Raw genomic sequence first — 21,633 nt, 5'->3', positions numbered from 1 at the left:
CTTCAAGCCTCTCTCAAGACTCCTGCCTGTAAACAAAGCTTGCTAATTAGAGCGCAAGGTAATAAGCGAGGGGGAAAGCACCCCCCTCCTCTGTAGTGATGACCTGTCCTGCATGTGCTCTTCATGTCTTAACAGTCGGGACCGAATCCTGGGAGGGGCCAGTGGAAAAAGACAGCAATCCGAGGCGGGTCGTTTTCACAACACAGCCCACCCTCACTCCCTCCCTTTTCCAAAGATAACATGTGCAAGCAATTACTGCTAAATCACAACTTGACTTACCTGATGATTTCACGACATTGGGCAAGATGTAGAAACCCACTTTTATTTCTTGACTTTTTTTTTTTTAGGGTTTCAGCTCAATTCAGTTCAGTTGTATTTATATAGCACCAAATCGAAAAAGCAGTCACCTCAAGGTGCTTAATATTGTAAAGTAAAGATGCTGCAGTAGTACAGAGAAAACCCTAATAATCAAATTACCCCCTTTGAGCAAGCACTGGGAGACAGTAGGAAGGAAAAACTCCCTTTTAACAGGAAGAAACCTCCAGCAGAACCAGGCTTAGGGAGGGGCAGGCATCTGCTGGGACTGGTTGAGGGTGAGGGGAAGATTGTGTCAATTCTAGGAATTCCTCTTGGCTTGTGCTTACAATGACTGTAACGATTAGCCAGTGTTGGGAAACGGAGTGTTAGAAATAGCCGGCTTCATTTTAAAAGTCCAAAAGAAAAGGCCATCCCTTTGCATCCGTAAAGGCCAATCATCATCATGTTTAGCTTGTTTTCCGTTCATACAAAACATGGGACCATCATCCAGCACATTAGCTGAGATATATATAAGAGCTTGACTTTTTTTTTTTTTCAAATGTTCATTGAGTCAAGGTGACTATTTCCTCATCTTTGGCCTTGCCAAGCAAGACTCTGGCATGTATAGCCTCGACCTACCAGAGTGGTTTCACTGATTGTTATCTAAACCTCAGCAAAAAGCAAATGCTCTTAGCCCATTGGTTCTCACAGCGTGCTCTCTTAAAGCTGCTGCAGGTTGGCTGCAAGACATCATTTGCTGCAAATGGATAAAACGGTTTAAGATAAAAGTTACAATCAAATATAACTGATACAGTTGTTACTTTCAGAACTAATAAAACAAAGGCCTGGGGTTTTTGTTACACATTATCCGTCATTGCTCTTGTGTGATCTACAAGTGTGTGTGTGTGTGTGTGTGTGTGTGTATTTTGTGAGCATTGACAGGGAAAGAGCTAAAAATGGGGGCTATAATAAGGGGAGAGGAAAGATGCTAACGAAGAATCGCTCTCGACAAGCAAGCCAGTTAAAGATCAAACTAAAACTGCTAAAACGCAACTAGTCTGGTGGGTTTATTGAGATTTCTAACTGGGCTGCAGGATTGTGAAGTTTGAGAAAGGCTGATCTAAGGAGGAGAAACACTCTACTCATTAACAAGCCTCATGTCCATTAACATTGTGAATAACTGGGCAGACAGAGAAAAGTATTTTGAAGAAAAAAATTCCAGATATGATTTTTCTTTTTCTTAACGCTGTCTCGAGGAATTATATAACAGCATGGCAAAGGACCCATGCATCAAAAGGCAGATCAAACTGATCGGTTCCTGGAAACCTTACATGATGTAAGCGCATTTCCTATATCTGCGTGGCCAACACCTATGCTTCTACACACATTATGTAAACTCCAGGGGATTTTCATGATGCGAGATGGTTATTTCAACGTTCTTTACTCATTTCTTGCCTGAGACAGAGATAAACAAGCGTAGGATCAGCCACAGCCCACTTCAGTGCTTTACTAGTGCGATGAGGTTACCCAAGGTTACATGCTATTTGAGCACATGTGTGCTAGGCTTGGTATGGTGCTCACTGGAAGGTTCTTAGGTCACAGGAAAGTGTGTGTGTGTGTGTGTGTGTGTGTGTGTGTGTGTGTGAGAGAGAGAGCGAGCGAGAGAGAGATGTTTGGTTGGGGAAAGGGTGGATGGGGAGGGGGTTGCGTATAAGATCTCAAAATAAACGTGTGCTGCTGCTGCTAGACCAAACCATCTTTTGTGATACACTTTTTTTTTTGGCATGACCTGTGGCCTGTGCTTGGCTTTCCTGATTCTGTTATCAAATGCATTTCAGTCCCCTGCTGCTTTATATATTTATTTTTGCCTCTTGTTTGTTTTTTGGTTTTCTTGTTGTTGTTGTTTTTTTTTTAAAGTTATCATTCGGTCTGCTCTAATTGAAAAATGTACTTGGGGCACTCAGTCGTTGCAGGGACTGCTTTCTCTGTATGCCTTCGTCTGCGTGGGTGTGTTTGCGTGTGCATGTGTGAGTTTGTATACTCCTGTGTGTAGACAGTGGGGCACTGATGCTGAAAGATGCGTCCTCATTTTTGCATTGCACTGGGCTCCTCTGGCAGCCATGTTGGGCTTCTCTGATGTCACACATGTGCCACTGTAGTCAGTCAGCTCAGACACAGCAGAGCAGTGTGATCAAGACGCTGTGTTTTGGGGTTTTTTGTTGTTGTTGTTTTTTTTGTTTTTTTTCTCCAACCCTCTGTCTACCTTTGTGTCACTCTCTTCCTGTCACTCTGTGACTCGCTGGTTTGCTGGGAACTTTTTTCTTTTTTTCTGCTATCGAAGATCCCTCGTAGATTACAATTTTTTATGTAATTGTTTTAAAAAAGTGGTGGTTTTACTAGGTAGGAGGTTTTTTCGTTTTTTTAAAAACAACCGCTTTTACACTTAAAGGTGTGAAGAGCCTTCCAGAGACCTGATCGCGTGTGTTTTAAATTTCTCTCACCTTGCATGCCCCTGTTTGATTGACACCCTTGACGCAGCTGTTATCCACAGTTTTTTTTTTCTTAATATGTGCAGAACCTTTTCACTGAAATTGTCTTATGCAGTATGTCGCTTGTTTCCAGCAAGTTAAAAACCAGCCTGCTATAACCTCTGAAAAGAACATTTATTTAGACCCTTGCAGACAAGTTCATATTTGAAATCTGGAACTGGTCCTCAACCCTTAAATTAGAGTCTGGATAGCGAGTTGTAATGTCAATAGCAGACCCTAAATATGTCCACATTGCTTCTCATTTATCTTCAGATGATCTTGGTGTTCAGCAATGCTTGGATCAAAGATTCATTGATTCTGTTGCATCAGTTCAAACACTGTATTTGTATCTGCTACTGCGCTGAAGGCCAAAAAAAGGATCGTAGTCAGTAGAACCAAAAGGAGTTCCTTGAACTAAAACAACAAATACAACTCCTTTTTTAAACCATTTGGCTTTGCTGACTAAGAATATTTGGAGACAAAGATGATAATAATATATGTGGCTTTTTTATTTATTTAGTCAGTGAGATGTTGACTTTTATCTGAATTACTGTTAAAAACAAGATAAACGCCTACAGATTGAATATGAACAGACACCAAAAAATAACATCTGCAAGTGATGTACCCTCACCGGCCACTTTATTGGGTACACACTAACTCCTAATTAGGGATGGGTATCGTTTAGGTTTTATCCGATACCGGTGCCAAATCTGTACTTTTGAAACGGTGCCGGTGCTCAAACGGTGCTCAAACCGGTGCTTAAAGAATGGAGAACTCAAAATTGGTCCAAAAACCTCTCATGTTCAGCTGGTTTTTGTAAAAAGATAACAATGTTAGCCTTTTCTGCAGCTATGGGGCATATATGGTATCACTCTTGGCTGGAAGCAGTGCTTAAACAATGGAAAAAACACAAACTTTATCCAAAAACCTCTCATGTTTAGCTGTTTCCCACTTTTTCTTTGGTCATTTTAGCCTTTTTGGCCAGGGTGAAGGGAGTATCTGCCATCAAACAAGAAGACAGCCGCATGTAGCTATGATGATGTTTGCTAGTTCACCTTACATGCATTAATGTAATAACGTGGTTAGCCTACTCAACGTAAATTACACACGAACAACATTAAGCTACTCACGCAGAGAAGAACGGCTGCTGCTGCATCATCCTCATCATTTCTGCTACACTGGCAGGGCTAGGGGCCAGGACTCTCCTCTTCGTGTTTTTGGGGATGATGCTAACTCCGGGTCCGATAACAGGCAACCCACCCGCAGTAGATGTGCTCGGTGTAAGGTCTCGCAGCAAGCTATCAAATACAGCGCATTTCTTGGCTTTTAAAAAAAACGCTATGCGTCGCCAGGTGTTTCATCGGATTCGAGGTGTTACCTCCTTTGACAGTATCACGGTATCAGCTTAAAGCACTTGTTGCAGGCTGCTGAGTTTGCATATTTTGCTGTGAAGTACAGCCAGACTTTTGACCGCTTCGCCTTGAGCATTTTTAATCTGTAGCTCTGCTCTAAAAGAACATACGTACCTGGGCCCGCCTACTATCCTCGGAAACGTAAAATGATTGGCTAGAAGTGTATCACAGCTCAGGAAAAAAAAGCACCGAAATAAAGCACCGAAATAAAGCACCGAAATAAAGCACCGAAATGTGCGCTGCTTTTCGGTCTGGTTACTACCGTTTATGTCAGAACCGGTGCCATCATGGCACCGGACACCGGTACTCATCCCTACTCCTAATAATAGGTTGGACACCCCACCACCACCACCTCCCCACCTTTTTTGTCTACAGAACAACCTTAATTCTTTGTGTCATAGTTTCAGCAAGGTGCTGGAAACATTCCTCTGAGATTTTGGTCTGTGTTGACATGAAAGCATCACACAGTTACTTCAGATTTATCAGCTTTACTTCCTGTGAATTAGGGCTGGGCGATATGGCCTAAAATTCATATCGCGATATAATTTGAAGCATGTGCGGTAATGATATATATCGCGATATATTCTTTTCTTCTGTATAATGTATTTTCCACACTATAAAGCACACTTAAAATCCTTTAATTTCCTCATAAATCGAGAGTGTGCCTTATGTATGAATTCTGGTTGTGCTTACTGACCTTGAACCAATTTTGGCGTGCAGAAATCTGTTAAAAATGTTTTAGTACAACTTTAGTAAGCCGCACTGCTTGATGGATTGTCAGAGCATTACGGCTGCCGTAGTGAGGAGCTTCGCGGAGTAATCTGGGTCCAAAACTCCATCCATTTCTGGTCCCAAAGTCAAACGAACACTGAGAGTTAAAAACTGTCTAAATTCTTTAATCTTTAATAAAATCATCAGCGTTGCTGCTTTACCAGGTGTAACAATTAAGTTTAACATCCAGGCATCCATGAAAACAGAATTTATTAAATTTAACGGAGTTAGAAGTTAGCTCGCTAGTTTCCACCTAAACATGACATACCATGTTCTGACTGAGAGATTTTTGAAACTAATTAAAACGTACAGCTCTGCTACCACTTCAGATAAATGAAGACAGAAAACTAAACAGCAGTGGCATTTGCAGGGTTACTGAAGTTGGACTACCTGGTATATAATGTTGTGCTACGTGATTGCTAGCGACACAGCTATGTTAGCATAACATTAGCACAGTGAAGCTGGAGGATGAACGCCAACTTTTTTTTCCCACTCGATAAAAGTTAACGTGAGGGATTCTGGTGGTTAGGGACAAATGCAATCACATAGCAGGATGCTATACACGGGCCAAACTTCAGTCAGGAGAACAACTGAGATTATTCATCCACAATACGAGGTTAGTTATTAATATACTGCAACAACATGGGAATAGAGCAGCTGCGAGAGAATTCACCATTAATGAATCAATGTTACGGAAGTGGAGGAAGCGCAGTTTTTGGCTTTCCCCATATTTCAAAAGTGCTTCATCTCTTTGCTATGACTGTCGGCATAATTTGCAGTTGATAATGGTTGTAGCCGCTGCGATGCTTTCGACCAAAACAGGCGCAGCTTGATGACATCATCAACATGCGCTATCGCGATAGCAAAATCTCTATCATTGGCCAAATTTATATCGTTTCTATCGTATATCGTTTATATATGATAGAAACCCCACCCCTACTGTGAATCGTTGTTTTTTTGTTTGTTTTTTTATGTCACATCCCAAAAGTGCTCTATTGGATTGAGATCTGGTGACTGTGGAGGTCATTTGAGTACAGTGAACGCATTATGATTTTCAAGGAAATAGTTTGAGATGATTTGAGCTTTGAGACATGGTGCGTTATCTTACTGTTATCAGAAGATTGGTAAGTGTGGTCATAAAAGGATAGGCATTGTCACCAACAATACTTGGGTAGGCTTGGGTTGCGTTAAAGTTAATGTGTGCCAAAGTTTTCCGCCACCTGTCTCTACTGTTGATATAAAGCAGGATGGAGCCATGCTTTCATGTTGTTGACACCAAATTCTGGCTTCAACATCTTAGCTGATGGGAGAGCCACCTGGGGTGGTCTTCTGCTGCTCTAGGCTATCTGCTTTAAGGTATACCCTTCTGTATACATTGGTTGTAATGAGTAGTTATTTTAGTTATTGTTGCTTTCGTATCTGATCAAAGCAGTCTGAACATTCTCCTCTGACCTGTGGCCCCAACAAGGCCTTTTCACTAAAAGATATTCACGGGATATTTTCTCTTTTTGGGGTAATTCTATTTAAACCTTATAAACTGTTGTGTCTTCTGTCCCGTCTCCCTATTGTTTTGCTTTTTGTTTCTTGTTTACCCTCACCTGCAACCGGTTGCGGCAGATAGCTGCCGCTCCCTCAGCCTTGTTCCGCTGGAAATTTCTGAGGTGACTTTTGTTGTGACTTTTTTGTCAAAATTTCTCTCTGAAATGAATTGTAAGAACAACCGTGTCACATAAATGACATTTTCTTTCCCACTCTGATGCTCAGTCTGATCTTCAGCAGGTTGTCTTAACCATGTCTAATGCACTGAGTTGCTGCCACGTGACTAGCCGAATAAATATTTGTGTTAATGAGCAGTTAAAAAAGCCTACCTAATAAAGTGGCCAGTGTGTGTACATCAGAGTTGCACATGTATGCTAATTTTGTTTGCAGTATATGCAGTGAGTAAAGGAGTACCAATCAGTCATCTAAGAGATACTTTTTTAGCTACAGATACTTTTTTTTTTTTTAAAGCATTATTGAGCAAAGAAAAAAGAAAAAAAAATTAGCATCATTACCTTTATTACAAAATGTGGAAACAAACCGGAAATAAAAATAATATCTCTCATCCCTTCATTCAGGATCTTTTTCAAAATGTTCAGGATCGCCAGTCATGATCTTTCATGTCCTGCTGTTTTCATTTCAGTATGGAAATCAAATCATGCCCTGGAACAAATGCATAGGCAAGATACGCATAGACTCACAACCATACAGACTTCCTGTGAAATCTAACCTAATAATAGAGCTTGTGTGACAGATGGTGACACTCAGCAGGACATCTTATGGCCAGTGTATCCCCAGACAATGGTCAAGCTAAAGAGAATATCCAAAGAGTATCTAAGGCAAGACAGCTGGCCAGGTGGGCAAAAGTGAATTATGCTGCTTCTTATATACAAGCTGGCATAATAGATTCCCTCTAAAAGGTCCTGAAAATGTCCTTAATATTAAGAACTGACAGGAGAAAACAAATATGTTAACATTTGATTTTGAAATGAGATATGTTTGATATTGATGATTGAATACTAAATGTGTATTGGCCTATAAAAATTGTTCCCATGCCACCTCTAAAGTAGAACTTTCGGAATTTCGGGATATATGAGGAAATACCGAAGCTATCCTCAGGCAGTATGTCAATAACCACAAGTCTTTTGGTCAGCTTGACAACAAAAGAAAAAACTCAATAACCTCACATGCTCCAGAGGGGGATGGTGCTGCCGTTTTTAACTAACTTAAGGGCAATTGCATAAATCCAGTGTACTCAATTATCTGGTGCCTTGTAGCCAGAAGTGCTAGCACAGCAACGGTGGCAAACCTGATTTGTAATTGCACTTGTAAGAATAAATTACGGTATCAAAGCGCTCTCGATGCAGGGATCAGCTATAAAACCAATTAGCTCCTTCAGCCAGTACACTCCCTGCCATGGCACAGTTATAGTTTGTAAATGAGCACATTAGAGATGCCACAAACGCTTGTCCCGAGAGTGAACTGATGTCCTTGTCAAAGCAGAGTCACATGGCAGGGCTACAACATCCCTATTGCGAGGCCAAGGACAAATTGTGTTTCTTTTATTTGGTATTCACTTCTGTGAGCTTGAGCAGCAACACACGCATCTACCTTGATACGCTGAAAAAAAAATGTATTTTTCAATCTGCTGCTTCACTGATAAAGCCAGACTAAGCCATCCACAGATATTGCAAGTTTTAGGAATACTTAGCTAAAAGTAATTGTGTTTTTACTCACTCGTAGACCTTTGTGGACCTCGGTGTGGTAGCTGCCCAGCAACACGTCCTCCCTTCATGTGAAAACTAACTTTAGAGTTATAACTTTATAAACTTAGACTTATTGCTTCCCCAAAAAGTCAGATTACCCTTCCTTCAATCAAAGAAAAAAAACTGTTTTTCTGAGCAGTAATTGTCCGATTGTCTCTAATGGCGTTTTTAAGCTGTAATTGGAGATGATTTGCATTCCACGGTTGACACCAAAGTCACTTTGTTCTCTGTCCATTGACATTTTTCCTGCAACGTCTTGGCAATCGATGAAATCACCAAACAAGACAGGAGAAGGAAAAAAAAAATCTGCCTGAGCCCATCAAAACAGACACTTTGTTGGCAGGAGATCAGTCTGTGCCAGTGTGACATGACGTCCCTCGGGCTCATAGAAAACAGTCCCAACAGTCACACACTGCAGCTGCAAACCACTCCCAATGTAAAGGGTTTCTATCCCAAAGACAGAGATATCACATGATAGTCATAAGCGCAGTATACTCTATCCTAGCGTTTACACATTCAAGTGTTGTGACTTAACAATCTCACACTGAATCATTTCTTGCTTTGTCGCGCCCTCACTGTCTCTCTCTCTTCCCTACTTTCTTCCTGTGCTGCTTACGTAGCTTCCTTTTAAGTTGGAAATTGGGGGAATTTTTGGTCTTGTGTCAGTATTTGGTCAAAATATCTCCGTCTTGCGTGAATATAGTTTCCTTAGCACACTAACGTCACACTTATATGTTGCTCTAAACTGGAACGGCCCGCGGGCTCCTGTGGTTGTCTAATATGAGTTTATTCTAACTGGAAAAAAATCCAACCTGCCTCTTTTTCTTCCCTTTCTTTGTCATTTAAGGATTTACCTTGCTAGAAAATGACAGTCTGGGAAGCTTATACCGTGAAGCTGACATTTTAGAGTGAGTAATGTTGAGCGAAGGTCGGATCTCTTTGGATTGGAACAAAGTGACAGTTTATCCATATGGCCTGGCTTTGTCTGTTGCCCTGCTTGGAAAAATCGGGGACCAAAGCGCATGAAATGAGATTACACAATATGCTAAGTCTGCTTTATGGCTGTCACAGTTTAAATGGGAATATTAATATTACAGATGATCAAGTCTGCTGCTTTCTTTTCCAACTTTTAACTTTTCGTATGCCTTTTCAAGTATTCTGCAGTTTTCTTGTCAACTCGAACACATTCTCTTTTCAAGCTTTACATTTCTGTCAGTTTAGCTCATTTCCCTATTCCTCTCTTTCCCTGTGACTGTGCTTTGTCAACTTCTCTCTTGTTCTTTTCTATTTGCATCTTTCACACACTCGCTCTATCTCTCCCTCTCTCTCTCTTTCCTCTCCCCTTTTATTCATTTATCCCCTCACCCCCCGGCCTTTTATCATCTCTTAACCTAAAACGCCGTTATGTACCCGTCAGTCTGCCATATTTATCTTTCAAGCACTCCTTTATATATCTATAAGCAGTCCATGCAGTCATGTATATTCAAGGGTATGTGGGTTGATGTTTGGTATACACAGCCGGTCTAGTGTGCTAGTCACCAGAGTTTGGTGTGATGTAGTAGTCACTGCTACTGTTTGTTTGTTTACCTCCCACAGCCACTTGGAGTCCATTAGCAATGCCTTTGCCTCAGGAGGATTACACACACACACACAGATACTGTATATTCTCTCTCTGTCTTTCTTTCCCTCAGTCTGTCTGGTTATCACAGCGACTACAGGCTAAACTTACAGGTATCCCCCCCCTGTTACAGGAGTTATTTGTCAAAGCTTTTTCCTTAATACTGTGCTCAACCACTGGGAAATGTAAGCATTAACTTCATTCATCGCTGGCATCTTCCCCTGAAGCGGTGCACATGATTAAGATATGTACATTTCTGCGAAGGTGTGTCCGTGTTCGTGTTTACCTCCCTTGATGAGAGTCGATTATAATGGATGGAGTTGTACTTATCATAATTGACCCTTTAGCTGTTAGACTCTGGAAGAGAGTAAACAGTATCTACTAAATACAGTAGCAGCCGGGAATGCAGTTGGCAGGCTTGATCCGTAGATGCTTTCATTTTGTCTCTCTTACCGATTTTACCCGTACTTAATTTTTCAACAAATGCTAGCCACAACAACCCTTTGGGCAGTATGTTTTTTTCTAAAACCTCTAGTCTAAACAACTGACAGTTAGAGCCATATGTGAAAATTTTTGAACACACCTCATTACCTAGAACTCCTGTTGTTCAGTCCAGCTCCAGCTGCTTTGCATTGGCTCTGATCTTTTTGACAGCAGTTGTCAGCATATATTTGTGTTTCCAAAACCCCAGAAGATTCAGAATAGTCTCACCTTTTTGCTTTGAATTTGGTCTCTACCATCCCATTAAATGTCTGCATTGTGGTGGAAAGATGGCGGAAAGATTTTAGCTAATTAAGGCCTCACTTACACAGGCTTAGAAACTGGTTGGCAACTCTCTGGCAACCTCCAGGTGCTGGGGAAAAATGTGTAAAATGTACCAACCAGTTGCTGAAAGTTGCTGGCTGTTGCTAGATGAAATCGAAAACTGGGTGCTGGACCAAAGACCTGGTTTTGACTGCTAAGATCATTAGCAGATTGCCGTTTGCATGGAAGACATCGATTTGTCTGCAGACACTTGCTAACTACTAGATGAGCAGCAGTGCAACTTTAAAGTGCAATGTGGATTTTCGAAAGGCACAACTTTTAATTTGAAGGAAAATGTTTCTTTGCCACTTGGAGAGTAGTTGCAGAGTGTTTACTGACATGTCGGCATCTTTCACTGGCAACCGCAGCAGTGTGCTAGCAAATAAAATAATTATAAGCAGCACCATGTACCACAACAACCAGCAACTGGTCAAGAAATACACATTGTTCCCAGTGACATATCTCTTGGCATCACTGGGGCTTTAGCAATAAGTTTCAGAGCAACTACCATCAAATTCCAGCAACCACCCACCAACTGGTTGGAGAGTACACATATCTCCCTCATGACCAGTTGGCAGATGGTTGCCAACTGGTCTCTAGGCCTTTAGCAGACCAAAATAAATGACTGCTTTTGTCAAAGCAATGCTGTGAGTAGGGATAGGGGACCAAATGAATAGTCTGTCTGTCACTAAATCTAGTAATGATAACAGTTATTAGATTTATTTTTCTCTTTTTAGACACATTAGTGCATCTTTACTGTAAGTGACAAAATGTGTGTATACTTCAAATTCTTCCCGTCATGGTAGTGTTCAGCAAATCCAGTGTAAAAGGGACTTTACTTTGAATACAAAATCATCCAACCAAAAAACAAAACAATGATTATTAAAAAGCAAAGTGCGAAAAAGTACTTTTTAATATTTAATTTGACCAAACAATTGTGATATGTTATATTTGGTTACATCATCCCACCCTCATATGGCTTGTTCTGTGGGACTTTTTGCTTCACACTATCATTTCTGTGCAGACAACATTGCAGTTAAAAACTGGAATTCACTGCTATTTTCTCCTTCGTCAGACCACAAGTTACGTTATTAGTGCATATTGAGTGAGTACAAGTGGAAAGATACCAGACAATATTCAGCCCACAACAAATCATTTCATATTTGTCTCTTTGTTACGTAACTACATGAATCATGGGGAGATTTTTTTTTCTTCTTCTTTTTAAGAAAAGATGGTTTTGATCCTGACTATGTGCAGACAACTTCACCCAGCGGGGTCTGTACACAGAGAATGATGTTGCATTATAAGCAGTGATAAGCAGCCTCTCTCTTCCTCTCTCTATTTCTCTCGACATCCCATAATGATACTCAGACAGACTCAGGCAGACACCCGCTCATTCCCGATTGGTAGAACTGTTGCCAGGGAGCGTTGCTGTCTCAACGTGGATAGAATCTGTTGTCTGGTACACTTTAAACATGAGAACAACTGCAGGATCTGAATATTTATAACGAGGGGACTGTTCATATTGAGATTGTATAGTGGCAACATAAGCAATGGAGGACGGATGTGCTCCTCCTCGGCTCGTTTCAAATTTTTGATTTGAGTTTCCTTTTTTTTTTTTTTTTTTTAATGAATTTCTTTACTTCCAAAAACATGTTTAGCAATGGTATTACTTCTCTGTGCCTTGACGATGATGCCGGCTAACGTATTTAAGTGAGGATTTTTGTGACTTGCATCATGTGAACCAACTTCACTTTAAGCTTAAACTGTTCCACAAAGTAATAAAGGGTTAGTGCATTCAGGGTTGTTTGTGACTTTGATGGTTTAAGGTTTGAATCTTACAGCATTGTCATTTGGTAGAGAGCTCTAGTATAAGTAGTAGTTAAAATCGGCGTGTGTGTGTGTTTGTTTGCCATCTGGCGAATCGTCTCATTTCTTCATATTATTCAAATATGCCTGGACCTGCTGCTACAGTTAATAACACTGTGCGTAGGTATGAATTCTTGATTAAAATGGATGTAACACATTCCAACAAAAAACAGACAAGCGCCATCAGAACAGCATTCGAATCTCATATCTAAACTCACAAACTGTGCCTCACACGCACACACACAGACACACACATGCGCCTGATATGAAGTGCCAAAAGTCACAGTCGGATATATTATGATGACTATAAAAACACGCCTTGGTATGCAGGAAACTTTGACATGGAAATGCAAACATACGGTAGCAAATGAGGACACAATGTACGGAGAAACACACACACACACATAGTGACTCGTTTGGCAAACAAGTTGAGGGAGTCGGTGCCTTATATTTTTTTCATCAGTGATGTGCAAAGTCTATATATAAAGCAGCCATAAGGAGGTTGGAATTTGCATGCATGTTTGTGTGCGAGTGCGTGTGTGTGCGTGTGCGCATTTGCATTTCTGCATACTTTTGGGCTGTCATGATGCACATGTATGTGTGCCGTGCCTTTTGTTTCATATTCATTCGTGCATACATTTTCACAGACATGCGGCTGTGTATATGTGCAGTGTGGCACTCCACCGTCCTGTCTGCCTGACTCAACATATTCTCCGCTCACTCTCTCGCCCCCCTCCCCATACTCACCCACCCACTTACCCGCCCTCCCTCTTCCTCTTTTCCCTCACTTTCACCCCCTCCTCTCCATCCCGCTCTGCCTGGCTGGCACGTACATGCATGTCTGTAGACTCTGTACTGTGCTTGCTGCCGTGGCACGCGCCAACCTCACTGCAATGCAGCCCTGTGTGCATTAATTGGCAGAGAGACAGTGGGTACGTGGTATGCAGGGCGGGAAGGATAGAGAAGAGAAAGAAGGGCGGTGGGGATGCGGGGGGGACGCAAGAGGCGATGTAAGGACACAGTAGTTACAATAACCGGTGGATGGATGGGCCGGTGGACAAGCAGTCTGGCAGGTTCACAGAGGGACAGACAGACAAACAAACAGAATGTGTATTGCTGAGTGTGCACAGGGAGATTACCTGTGTGTGTGTGTGTGTGTGTGTGTGTGTGTGTGTGTGTGTGTGTGTGTGTGTGTGTGTGTGTGTGTGTGTGTGTGTGTGTGTGTAAGAAAGCAGGAGAGTGTTTGCAGATTTGTTTCTCCTGCGTTTCACTGTGCTTTTTTTGTGTGTGCTCACTCATGTGTGCCTATATGTGCCGTGCAGATATCGCACTGCTGGGCCAAAGCTCTGTAAACCAAAGTCTGACTCACTGCATTCAACGCTTTGTGATATCCTCCCTTTCATATTTCCGCTGCAACTGAAGAGTAAAAGTTTGCTCAGTTTAGCGCAACTTTCTCCACTTGAGGTTTCTTTGGCAAAGAATTGAGCACAATGTGCCTTGATAGTTTTTGTAGGGGGGGAGAGAGACGTGCTCACTTTCAGAAAACCTCAGCATCAGCTTGATGTTTTTTTGTTTTGTTTTTTTCTTTAAGATAAGCGACATGCGCTGAAAGGATGTCTTCATGTCTCGTCACCTATAACACAGCACGGCACTCCGAGAAAGCTGTCTCCTTAGTGTTATTTGTTGTTTTTATAATTTTTTACTCTGACATGTAAAAATTACACAGCATTCGTTCGTGTGCGTGTGTTTATATGCACACACATACTGTAAAAAAAAAACAACCCATTTTCCTACTCATCCGTTATGCATTTATACCCTCCCACACACATCTTTCTGGAACTTATCCTCTCTGGTAGCTGTTGTCCTTCTTTTAGCGGTTGTCCTGTCGCAGGCAGTGACATCTGGCTCCTGTCCTCCTTCATACAGATCAAGTAACATTTAGGGAAGCGTTCTATGGGCTGGCCAAAAAAAGTACCCAAGAGAAAGCAGAGAAATGTCACCTGAACAAGCCGAGCCACCGAAGCGGAGGCGTAAATTAATCATTTAATTCATCAATTCATGTAGAAATACAAAATAGTCTTGCGTGAAGACAGCACTTCTCTCTGTTTATGTGTAGGTGTTTGGCAGAGATGTCCTTGCATGATTCAGAGAAAATACACAACACTTGCTCAAAAGTAAAGCCTCTCTTTTCTTTTCCTTTTTTTTTTAAACTATTGTCTTACAAAGATGGTACGAATAATGGGAAATACCCTGACACTGGTGATTGTTTTTCGATCAATCTTTTCAGTTCTACATTTAGAAGGATTTAAGGTTCACTGCATTGTGCACGCTATAGTTCGGGTTTAATAAAGCTCTGCTTTACTGAGATGTGACGCATTCTTTCCAGACTTGCGTCAAACTGGGCGCTCACAAGTTTCGCTATTCGATGTCTCCTTAATTAATGGTGGATGTGACCCCTGTATGTGCTTCTCATTTCTCTTTTTTTTTCGTCTTAGTCATTCTCCCCCTCATTCTGTTAGACTGTATATACATGTCTGTGTCCAAGTAGCAGAAGTTGCTTCAACCTAATTGTCTTTCTCTACTCGTACTGTCCTCAAATGACTTTCTCTCTGTCTCAACTCTCCCTTCCCGCCCTCCCTCCCTTGATTCTCTTTAGCTCTGCCCAGTCTCTGTCTCCGTCTGTAACTGTAGCCTGTGTTTTTCTCTCCCTCCCACTCCCTGCGACGTATAGATACTGCATTGATCAGACACACGCGCGCAGACACATGCACGGGCGTGCGCTTGCGCACACACTGAGCCTCCCACTCCTTTCATCATTGATTCGCTCTGCTCTGCTCGGTTCTGCTCTGCTCTGGCCTCTCTTTCTCTCCCCCCCCCCATTGTCTTTCTCACTCCCCCCCTCTCTCTCTCTCTCACTCACACACTCCCCCTATCTACAGCGGCACTTGTTGAATTCAACCCTTGGAGAACAGGGAGAGGGGGAGAGAAACACAGAGAGAGAGCGAGATAATGACGAGGCAGAGGGAGGCTTTGAGACAGTGCTAGAGCAGACAGTTAGCAGGGAGAATAGGGCTTTGGAGGGTATAGAGATTGTAGATAGGCCGAGAGAAAACAGACAGAGAAAAGTCAGTCAGCAGAGAGAATCATCTTTGAGTCACTAGGAATGACACTTTAAGTGAGAGAAAGAGTCGACCAGACGGAGTACATCTGAGTGCTCTCCCTCCGTCTCTTAACTGCTCCTCTTCTGTCCTGGTCCTGACTGCTGCTGGCGTGTTTTGTGTGTGTGTGTGTGTGTGTGTGTCAAGGCTCCATGGTGTGCTTTAACCAGAAGACTGGCTTACTCAGGTCAGAACTGTCTGGGATAACAGAGTGAGCACTCTTTTTGTGCATTTGTGCATGTGTGAGAGACTGTTAGCAGAGGAAAAGGCATGTTCTTGTTTCTCCAGGTGAGTGCTTGCGTGCCAGAGTACACAGTAATTTCCCTGTGCAGCTTTTACTGCATGTGCGTGTGTGTCTTCATGCATGCAGGCTTTTATGTAAGTAAGCCACAGTGCATGCCTTTCTGTATGGAGTGCATGAAGTGGGAGAGTGTGTGTGTGTGTGTGAGAGAGAGAGAGAGAGGCGGTGACATCTTTTTCAGTTTGTATTCCTGGAAACTGTTCTGCAGCATTGCTCAATAATGAAACTAGTGCGTATATGTACGTATGTGTGGGTTGGTGGGAAGACAAAGGCAATTCTAAAAGGTTCAGGGCTGGAATGAAGGTGCAAATATATCTGGAGAGTGTTACTGAAAAGGACTTTTTATTTGTTTTGTTTTTTAAAGTTGTCTTCCTTTGGATTGTTGTCTAGCTAGATCTGAGAAAGAGAACAACTGCCACGGTGTCAGCGAAATCCAGGAAAATCTATGACATGAAAAACAGGTTGCATTCAGTGTGGGGTTTATTTCTGAGAAAAGTTAAGGCGTACAGGCTGTCAAAGTCCATGCTGTGGGTAAATTGTTCTGGATGCATTAAGAGCAATACATGGAAGGAGTGCAAGGTTCTTGGAATTTAAGTAATGTAAAACAACATAGCCTAAAGGTATTTCACAACCTTCTATGCACAGTAGGCGCAGCATTGTGTTTCGTGTTTTTTTTTTTTTTTCTGTGGAGTGACTCCTCCTTTCTCTCTCCTGCCTCGACTCTCTCACCCACTATCTCTGCATATCCATCTTTCTTTCGCACACCTCTCACTTCTCCCTCAACTGTATGCGTGTTCTCACTTCATCGCAACTCTATTTTCATTCTTACTCTTTGCTTTTTCTAAGAGAGAGAAACAACCTGAGAGGATCTATCTCTCTCTTCTCGCCCCTCTGCCTCCCTCTGGCATGTCTTTTCATCTTTCACGCGTTTGCTTTTTGCTCCTTCATTTGTCAGTGCCTTTCTCCTCTCCAACGCATTTACCATACCTTTTTTTTTGGATTCCTTCCGCTTTGTTATTACAGATGCCTCTCTCGGCGGCAGAGTCTGCAGTGAATATCTGAAGCCCCATCTTCCTTCCACTCTGTGGCCATCATGTCCCAGCTGCTCCATGTGGAGATCCCAAACTTTGGAGCTACGGTTCTGGGTTCCCTTAATGAGCAGCGCTTGCTGGGACACTACTGTGATGTATCCATACTGGTTAAAGGTCAGTTGGCAGAAAAATGTTAATGTTGCTCTGTTAATCACAGATTAACTTGTACAAAGTGCTAACTGTCTTCGTCAATGTTCTCAACTTCTTTTTCCCTCAACCAGGCCAGGCTTTCAAAGCCCACCGGGCTGTTTTGGCCGCCAGCAGCCTCTACTTTCGTGACCTCTTCAGCAGCTCCACCAAGACCCAGTTTGAGTTGCCTTCCTCAGTCACACCTGCTTGCTTTGAGCAGATCCTCACTTTCTGCTACACAGGGAAGCTAACAATGGCAGCTAGTGAACAGCTGGTGGTCATGTACACAGCTGGCTACCTCCAAATTCAGCATATAGTTGAAAAAGGCATGGACCTAATGTTTAAGGCAAACTCACCTCACTGTGACTCGCAGACAATGGGGTCCTTAGAAGAAACGGTATCTGAGCCACAGAGTCCTTGTAATAATGGCAACGGCCTGGCAGTGGCTGCCCTTCTAGGGACCCCGGGATGGTCTTCGACTCTGCTCATACCGCAGCGTAAGATTAAAATTGAAGGAGGTGAGCCCTTGCCCCTGACTGTACCTTCAACGCCAAGTAAGACTTCGCCTTCAGAGCTTGGAAGTAGACTGGTGAGGGCCGGGCCGCTGTTCTACACAACAGCTGGAGGGACCCCTATCCCTGGTATGCCTGCTTTCAGCCTCCAGGGGACTAGTGGCAGTGGAGCTGGAGGAGGAGGAGCAGCCGTAGGTGACAGGTCCAGCCCCGGAGCTTCCAGTCTGCCCACAACCGACAGTCCCACGTCCTACCAGAACGAGGATGAGGAGTTTGAGGAGGAGCCCTACGATGGGATCACAGAGGAGACCTACAGTCATCTTTATGGACGTTCAGCCAATCCCTACGGGAGTGAGTATTGTGTTAGATGTTTCTAAAGTCCTTAACAATGCTTATTAGTATATGAAACAACAGTGGCATGCCATAAGGAGCTGTGCTTACAACACACCCCCTGATTTTACAGCACTTCGATCCTTAAAGCACATACTATCAAAGTCCAGGACTCTGATAAAGTCTCAATGGCAACTTTAAATTTGTAGTCATGTCAAGTCTGATTTGGTGCATTACTTTCTCAGCTGCCCTCGGCTCATATGGAGGAAATTAATTTGATAACAGAGCGATCTCAAAGTAAAACTTGAGAGGAATTGGAGAAACTAAATGTGGGGTTTATCCAGACCTCTTATCTGTTACAGGTTGTGCAAAAAATTAAAAAAACAAAACAAAAAAACTAGAACCTGATGCACATTCATTTCATCCCAATTACCTTATTTAATCTTTTATGCATCGTGTGTCCTGTGCATCTTTGAAAAGCAGGTTGTTGTACTTCCAGTGTGTGTGTTTGTGTGTGTGCATGTGTGTGTGGGGGGGTTCTTTCAGCTTAAAGATAGCTTTATGGAGTTATGATTGAAGTGCTTCGTGACCAACAACATCTTCCTTATCGCAGCTACAGCAGCCGGACCGTACCGCTTTTCATTATGGCTTTCTGCCACATTTTTTACACTGGTGTAGATTTTTTCAATACATGCAGGTGTAAATGGTTTGCATTCACATAAACACACCGACGGGGTACCTATGGATAGTGATAAACTCACACATGAGTACACATACACACAGATTTCGCTCTCCTTCATTCTTCACATCCTGCAGCTCAAAGGGAGGTTTGTCAAATTCTAGGGTTTCACATATTTATGAAATCCATTCTATCTGCAATCAGTCAGAGCACCCCAGGGTGACATTGTAGGATATTTGAGAACCATGCACATCTTTCCTGTGTGTGTGTGTGTGTGTGTGTGTGTGTGTGTGTGTGTGTGTGTGTGTGTGTGTGTGTGTGTGTGTGTGTGCACGCGCGCAGATGTGTCTGCACATACAAATTGATTAATCTACACCTTTCGCTATGTGCATGCGTGTGGCAGTTATTGGATTAATTTCTTTTTGTTTCATGTGTGTGTGCGTGCAGGACGAGTATGCATGTGTATACACTCACAAGCTGTCTTAGAGGTTTTGGGGTGAAAAAAAGAGTTTTTGAATAAGAACCCAACACTCAGCTCTGGATATGTCCCCCCCCCCCTCCAAAACTAAAGATGCTGATGCTGCACAGTGACTTGTCTAGGATGCATCTGCAATGCTCCAAAACATTCATGAAACACAACAAACTTGTATGAGATTACTCCAACCTGCTTTACTAATTAAATTTCATAGCTTCTATTTTGGTGTGGATACACAGGGGTAGGCGTGGAAAACAACTTTGTTTAGGGTGTTTTTATTCCAGTAAAGTGACGGATACCAATGTGTTTTTGTGATGTGAGATTTTAAATAAAGTTTGCATTTCGGTTCTTTATCTCTTTTTTTTTTTAGTCCAAGACAAGCCGGAGATGGCGTCGATGCCCTTGTCCTTGGAGAACCGCAACTGCGTGCTGATCCGCAGGGACCTTGTGGCGCTGCCTGCAAGCCTCATAAGCCAGATAGGCTACCGCTGCCATCCTAAGCTCTATACTGAGGGGGACCCTGGAGAGAAGCTGGAGCTGGTGGCGGGTAGGCACGCACAAAGCAATCACAAGTCACTCACAGCACATTTAGATGCTAACATCTTACCCCTGCAGAATTTCCAAGGATTCGCTTACACACCAAGTGAGTTTGGAAGATATCGAAATTGGATTTAAAAATGAATTTAACTAAATGAATTGAAAGTCATAAATTCAGAAGGATGGAGAGCTCATTGTCAAAGTTTAAAGTTACCGAAATCTTTTTAATGAGACTTGGGCAAAGAGCACCATCTATTAGAGAATTTACCCACAGCCCTGTGACCTTCATTCGTAGTGAATGTAAGGGTCAACTGCATGTAATCAGCCCTCTTTGTCCGATATGAGACTCCTACCAGAGAATTACTGCTCATTCACAGCAACTTGACTATGCATAAGTGCTAAAAAAATTTGATTAAGACTGTTTAGTTAAATTATGTTTACAACTCAGTGCCGTTTAATTGAATTCATATTCCTAATTAAAAGGCTGTTTGGGAAAACATAGTCTGACCCATGTTAATCCACGGATCAGGCAAGGGTCAGGAAGCCGGCGCCACGTCTCTGTCTGTCAGACTGAAAGTGCTAAAATAAAGCTGCAAGTTTCTTTGCAGAGATTTAAGGCTGAGACAGAAGGACCATCTCTGCACCCATCCAACCATCTCTGCAGATATCATCAGTCTTTATGGAAGAGTAGCTAGACAGAAGTCACTCTGGAGTAAAAAGCATATGACTGCCTGCCGGGAGTTTGCCAAATGGTCCTTACAGAGCTCTGAGAGTATGAGGGAAAAGTTCTTTTATTTATTTTTTATTTTTTGGTACAATGAGACAAAAATTGAACTCTTTGGTCTGGCTCCCACATCACGCTCTTGGCACTTCAAAGAGAACAGGTACAACTCACCGTGTAGGCAATACAGCTTCCACAAAGGAACGTGACAGAAAACCTTAAATCGATTTGGTGCCGAATCTCTCCAGACAAAAGAACGACATCTGAGTACTTCCCAGCGTAATTCACAGAGAGCTGAGCACAATAATGCGCAAGTCGTGGTGAATAATCCAAAACTCGATTGGTGTAAGGGCTCATGCACTGCTGAGGAAGGGATGACGCTGGAAAGAAAGCAAAACGGAGTCATTTAATAGTGTGCTGCTTTTGTCACCGTCTGTTCCTCTTCTCTCATTTCTGACTCCATTTTGTTTAAGTCCATTAAAGATCTCCTTAAACTTTGACTTCAAATGTAGAAAAAGGCCTCAAAGTGGAGTAAAAGGTAAAAGAAGCAGAGAGGAGGGCCTTCAAAGATAAAGGAAAATGCTGTAATGTCAGCATGTTTCACACAAGATTTTTTTTTTCTTTGTTTCCCACACAGGTACACAAGTGTTCATGACTCGAGGCCAGCTGATGAATTGTCATCTATGTGCCGGCATCAAACACAAAGTCTTGCTCCGCCGTCTCTTAGCCACATTCTTTGACAGGTGAGCAGAGAAATGTGCAAATAATGAACAAACTGTTTAAGTATTTCGACTCTTAGGCTTGACTTCTGTGTATGACTCCAACACTACTGCTGTTGTCACAAACCAACTTTCACACTCCATCTGTGGCCATGTTGTGCAATGCGGTTTGTTATGTGTGCTCCCATGTTTATCTACTGTATGTGCCTGTTGCTGACTCTGCCCCCTGGTGTTGACTTTGCATCCCTGCAGAAACACTTTAGCCAATAGCTGTGGGACGGGCATTCGCTCTTCTACTAGTGATCCCAGCAGGAAACCCCTGGACAGCAGGGTCCTCAACGCTGTCAAACGTAGGTCATACTTGATAGAAGTAATGG

At 42.5% G+C, this 21,633-nt stretch overlaps 1 protein-coding gene across 7 annotated transcripts in view; it reads left to right on the top strand.

The window, feature by feature from the left end:
• Positions 1–21,633, top strand: part of nacc2 (NACC family member 2) — a 39,317-nt gene that overhangs the window by 12,199 nt on the left and 5,485 nt on the right. For 5 of the 7 annotated variants that reach the window (XM_082538230.1, XM_082538226.1, XM_082538232.1 and 2 more), the window contains exons 2-6: positions 17,087–17,268; positions 17,376–18,146; positions 19,650–19,826; positions 21,175–21,280; positions 21,509–21,606. In XM_082538230.1, the coding sequence (XP_082394356.1) occupies positions 17,157–17,268; positions 17,376–18,146; positions 19,650–19,826; positions 21,175–21,280; positions 21,509–21,606 (1,264 nt within the window). In that variant the 5' untranslated portion in view covers positions 17,087–17,156. Of the gene's footprint in view, positions 1–15,955; positions 16,051–16,075; positions 16,684–17,086; positions 17,269–17,375; positions 18,147–19,649; positions 19,827–21,174; positions 21,281–21,508; positions 21,607–21,633 lie in introns of those variants that run through there. The other 2 variants (XM_082538228.1, XM_082538229.1) reach the window with 2 other exon arrangements.

Source organism: Aulonocara stuartgranti (genome assembly GCF_965226115.1).
Source record: "Aulonocara stuartgranti genome assembly, chromosome: 7".
NCBI classification, from domain to species: domain Eukaryota; kingdom Metazoa; phylum Chordata; class Actinopteri; order Cichliformes; family Cichlidae; genus Aulonocara; species Aulonocara stuartgranti.
Note: the sequence above shows the minus strand (reverse complement) of the source record. Positions and strands in the feature narration are given on the sequence as shown.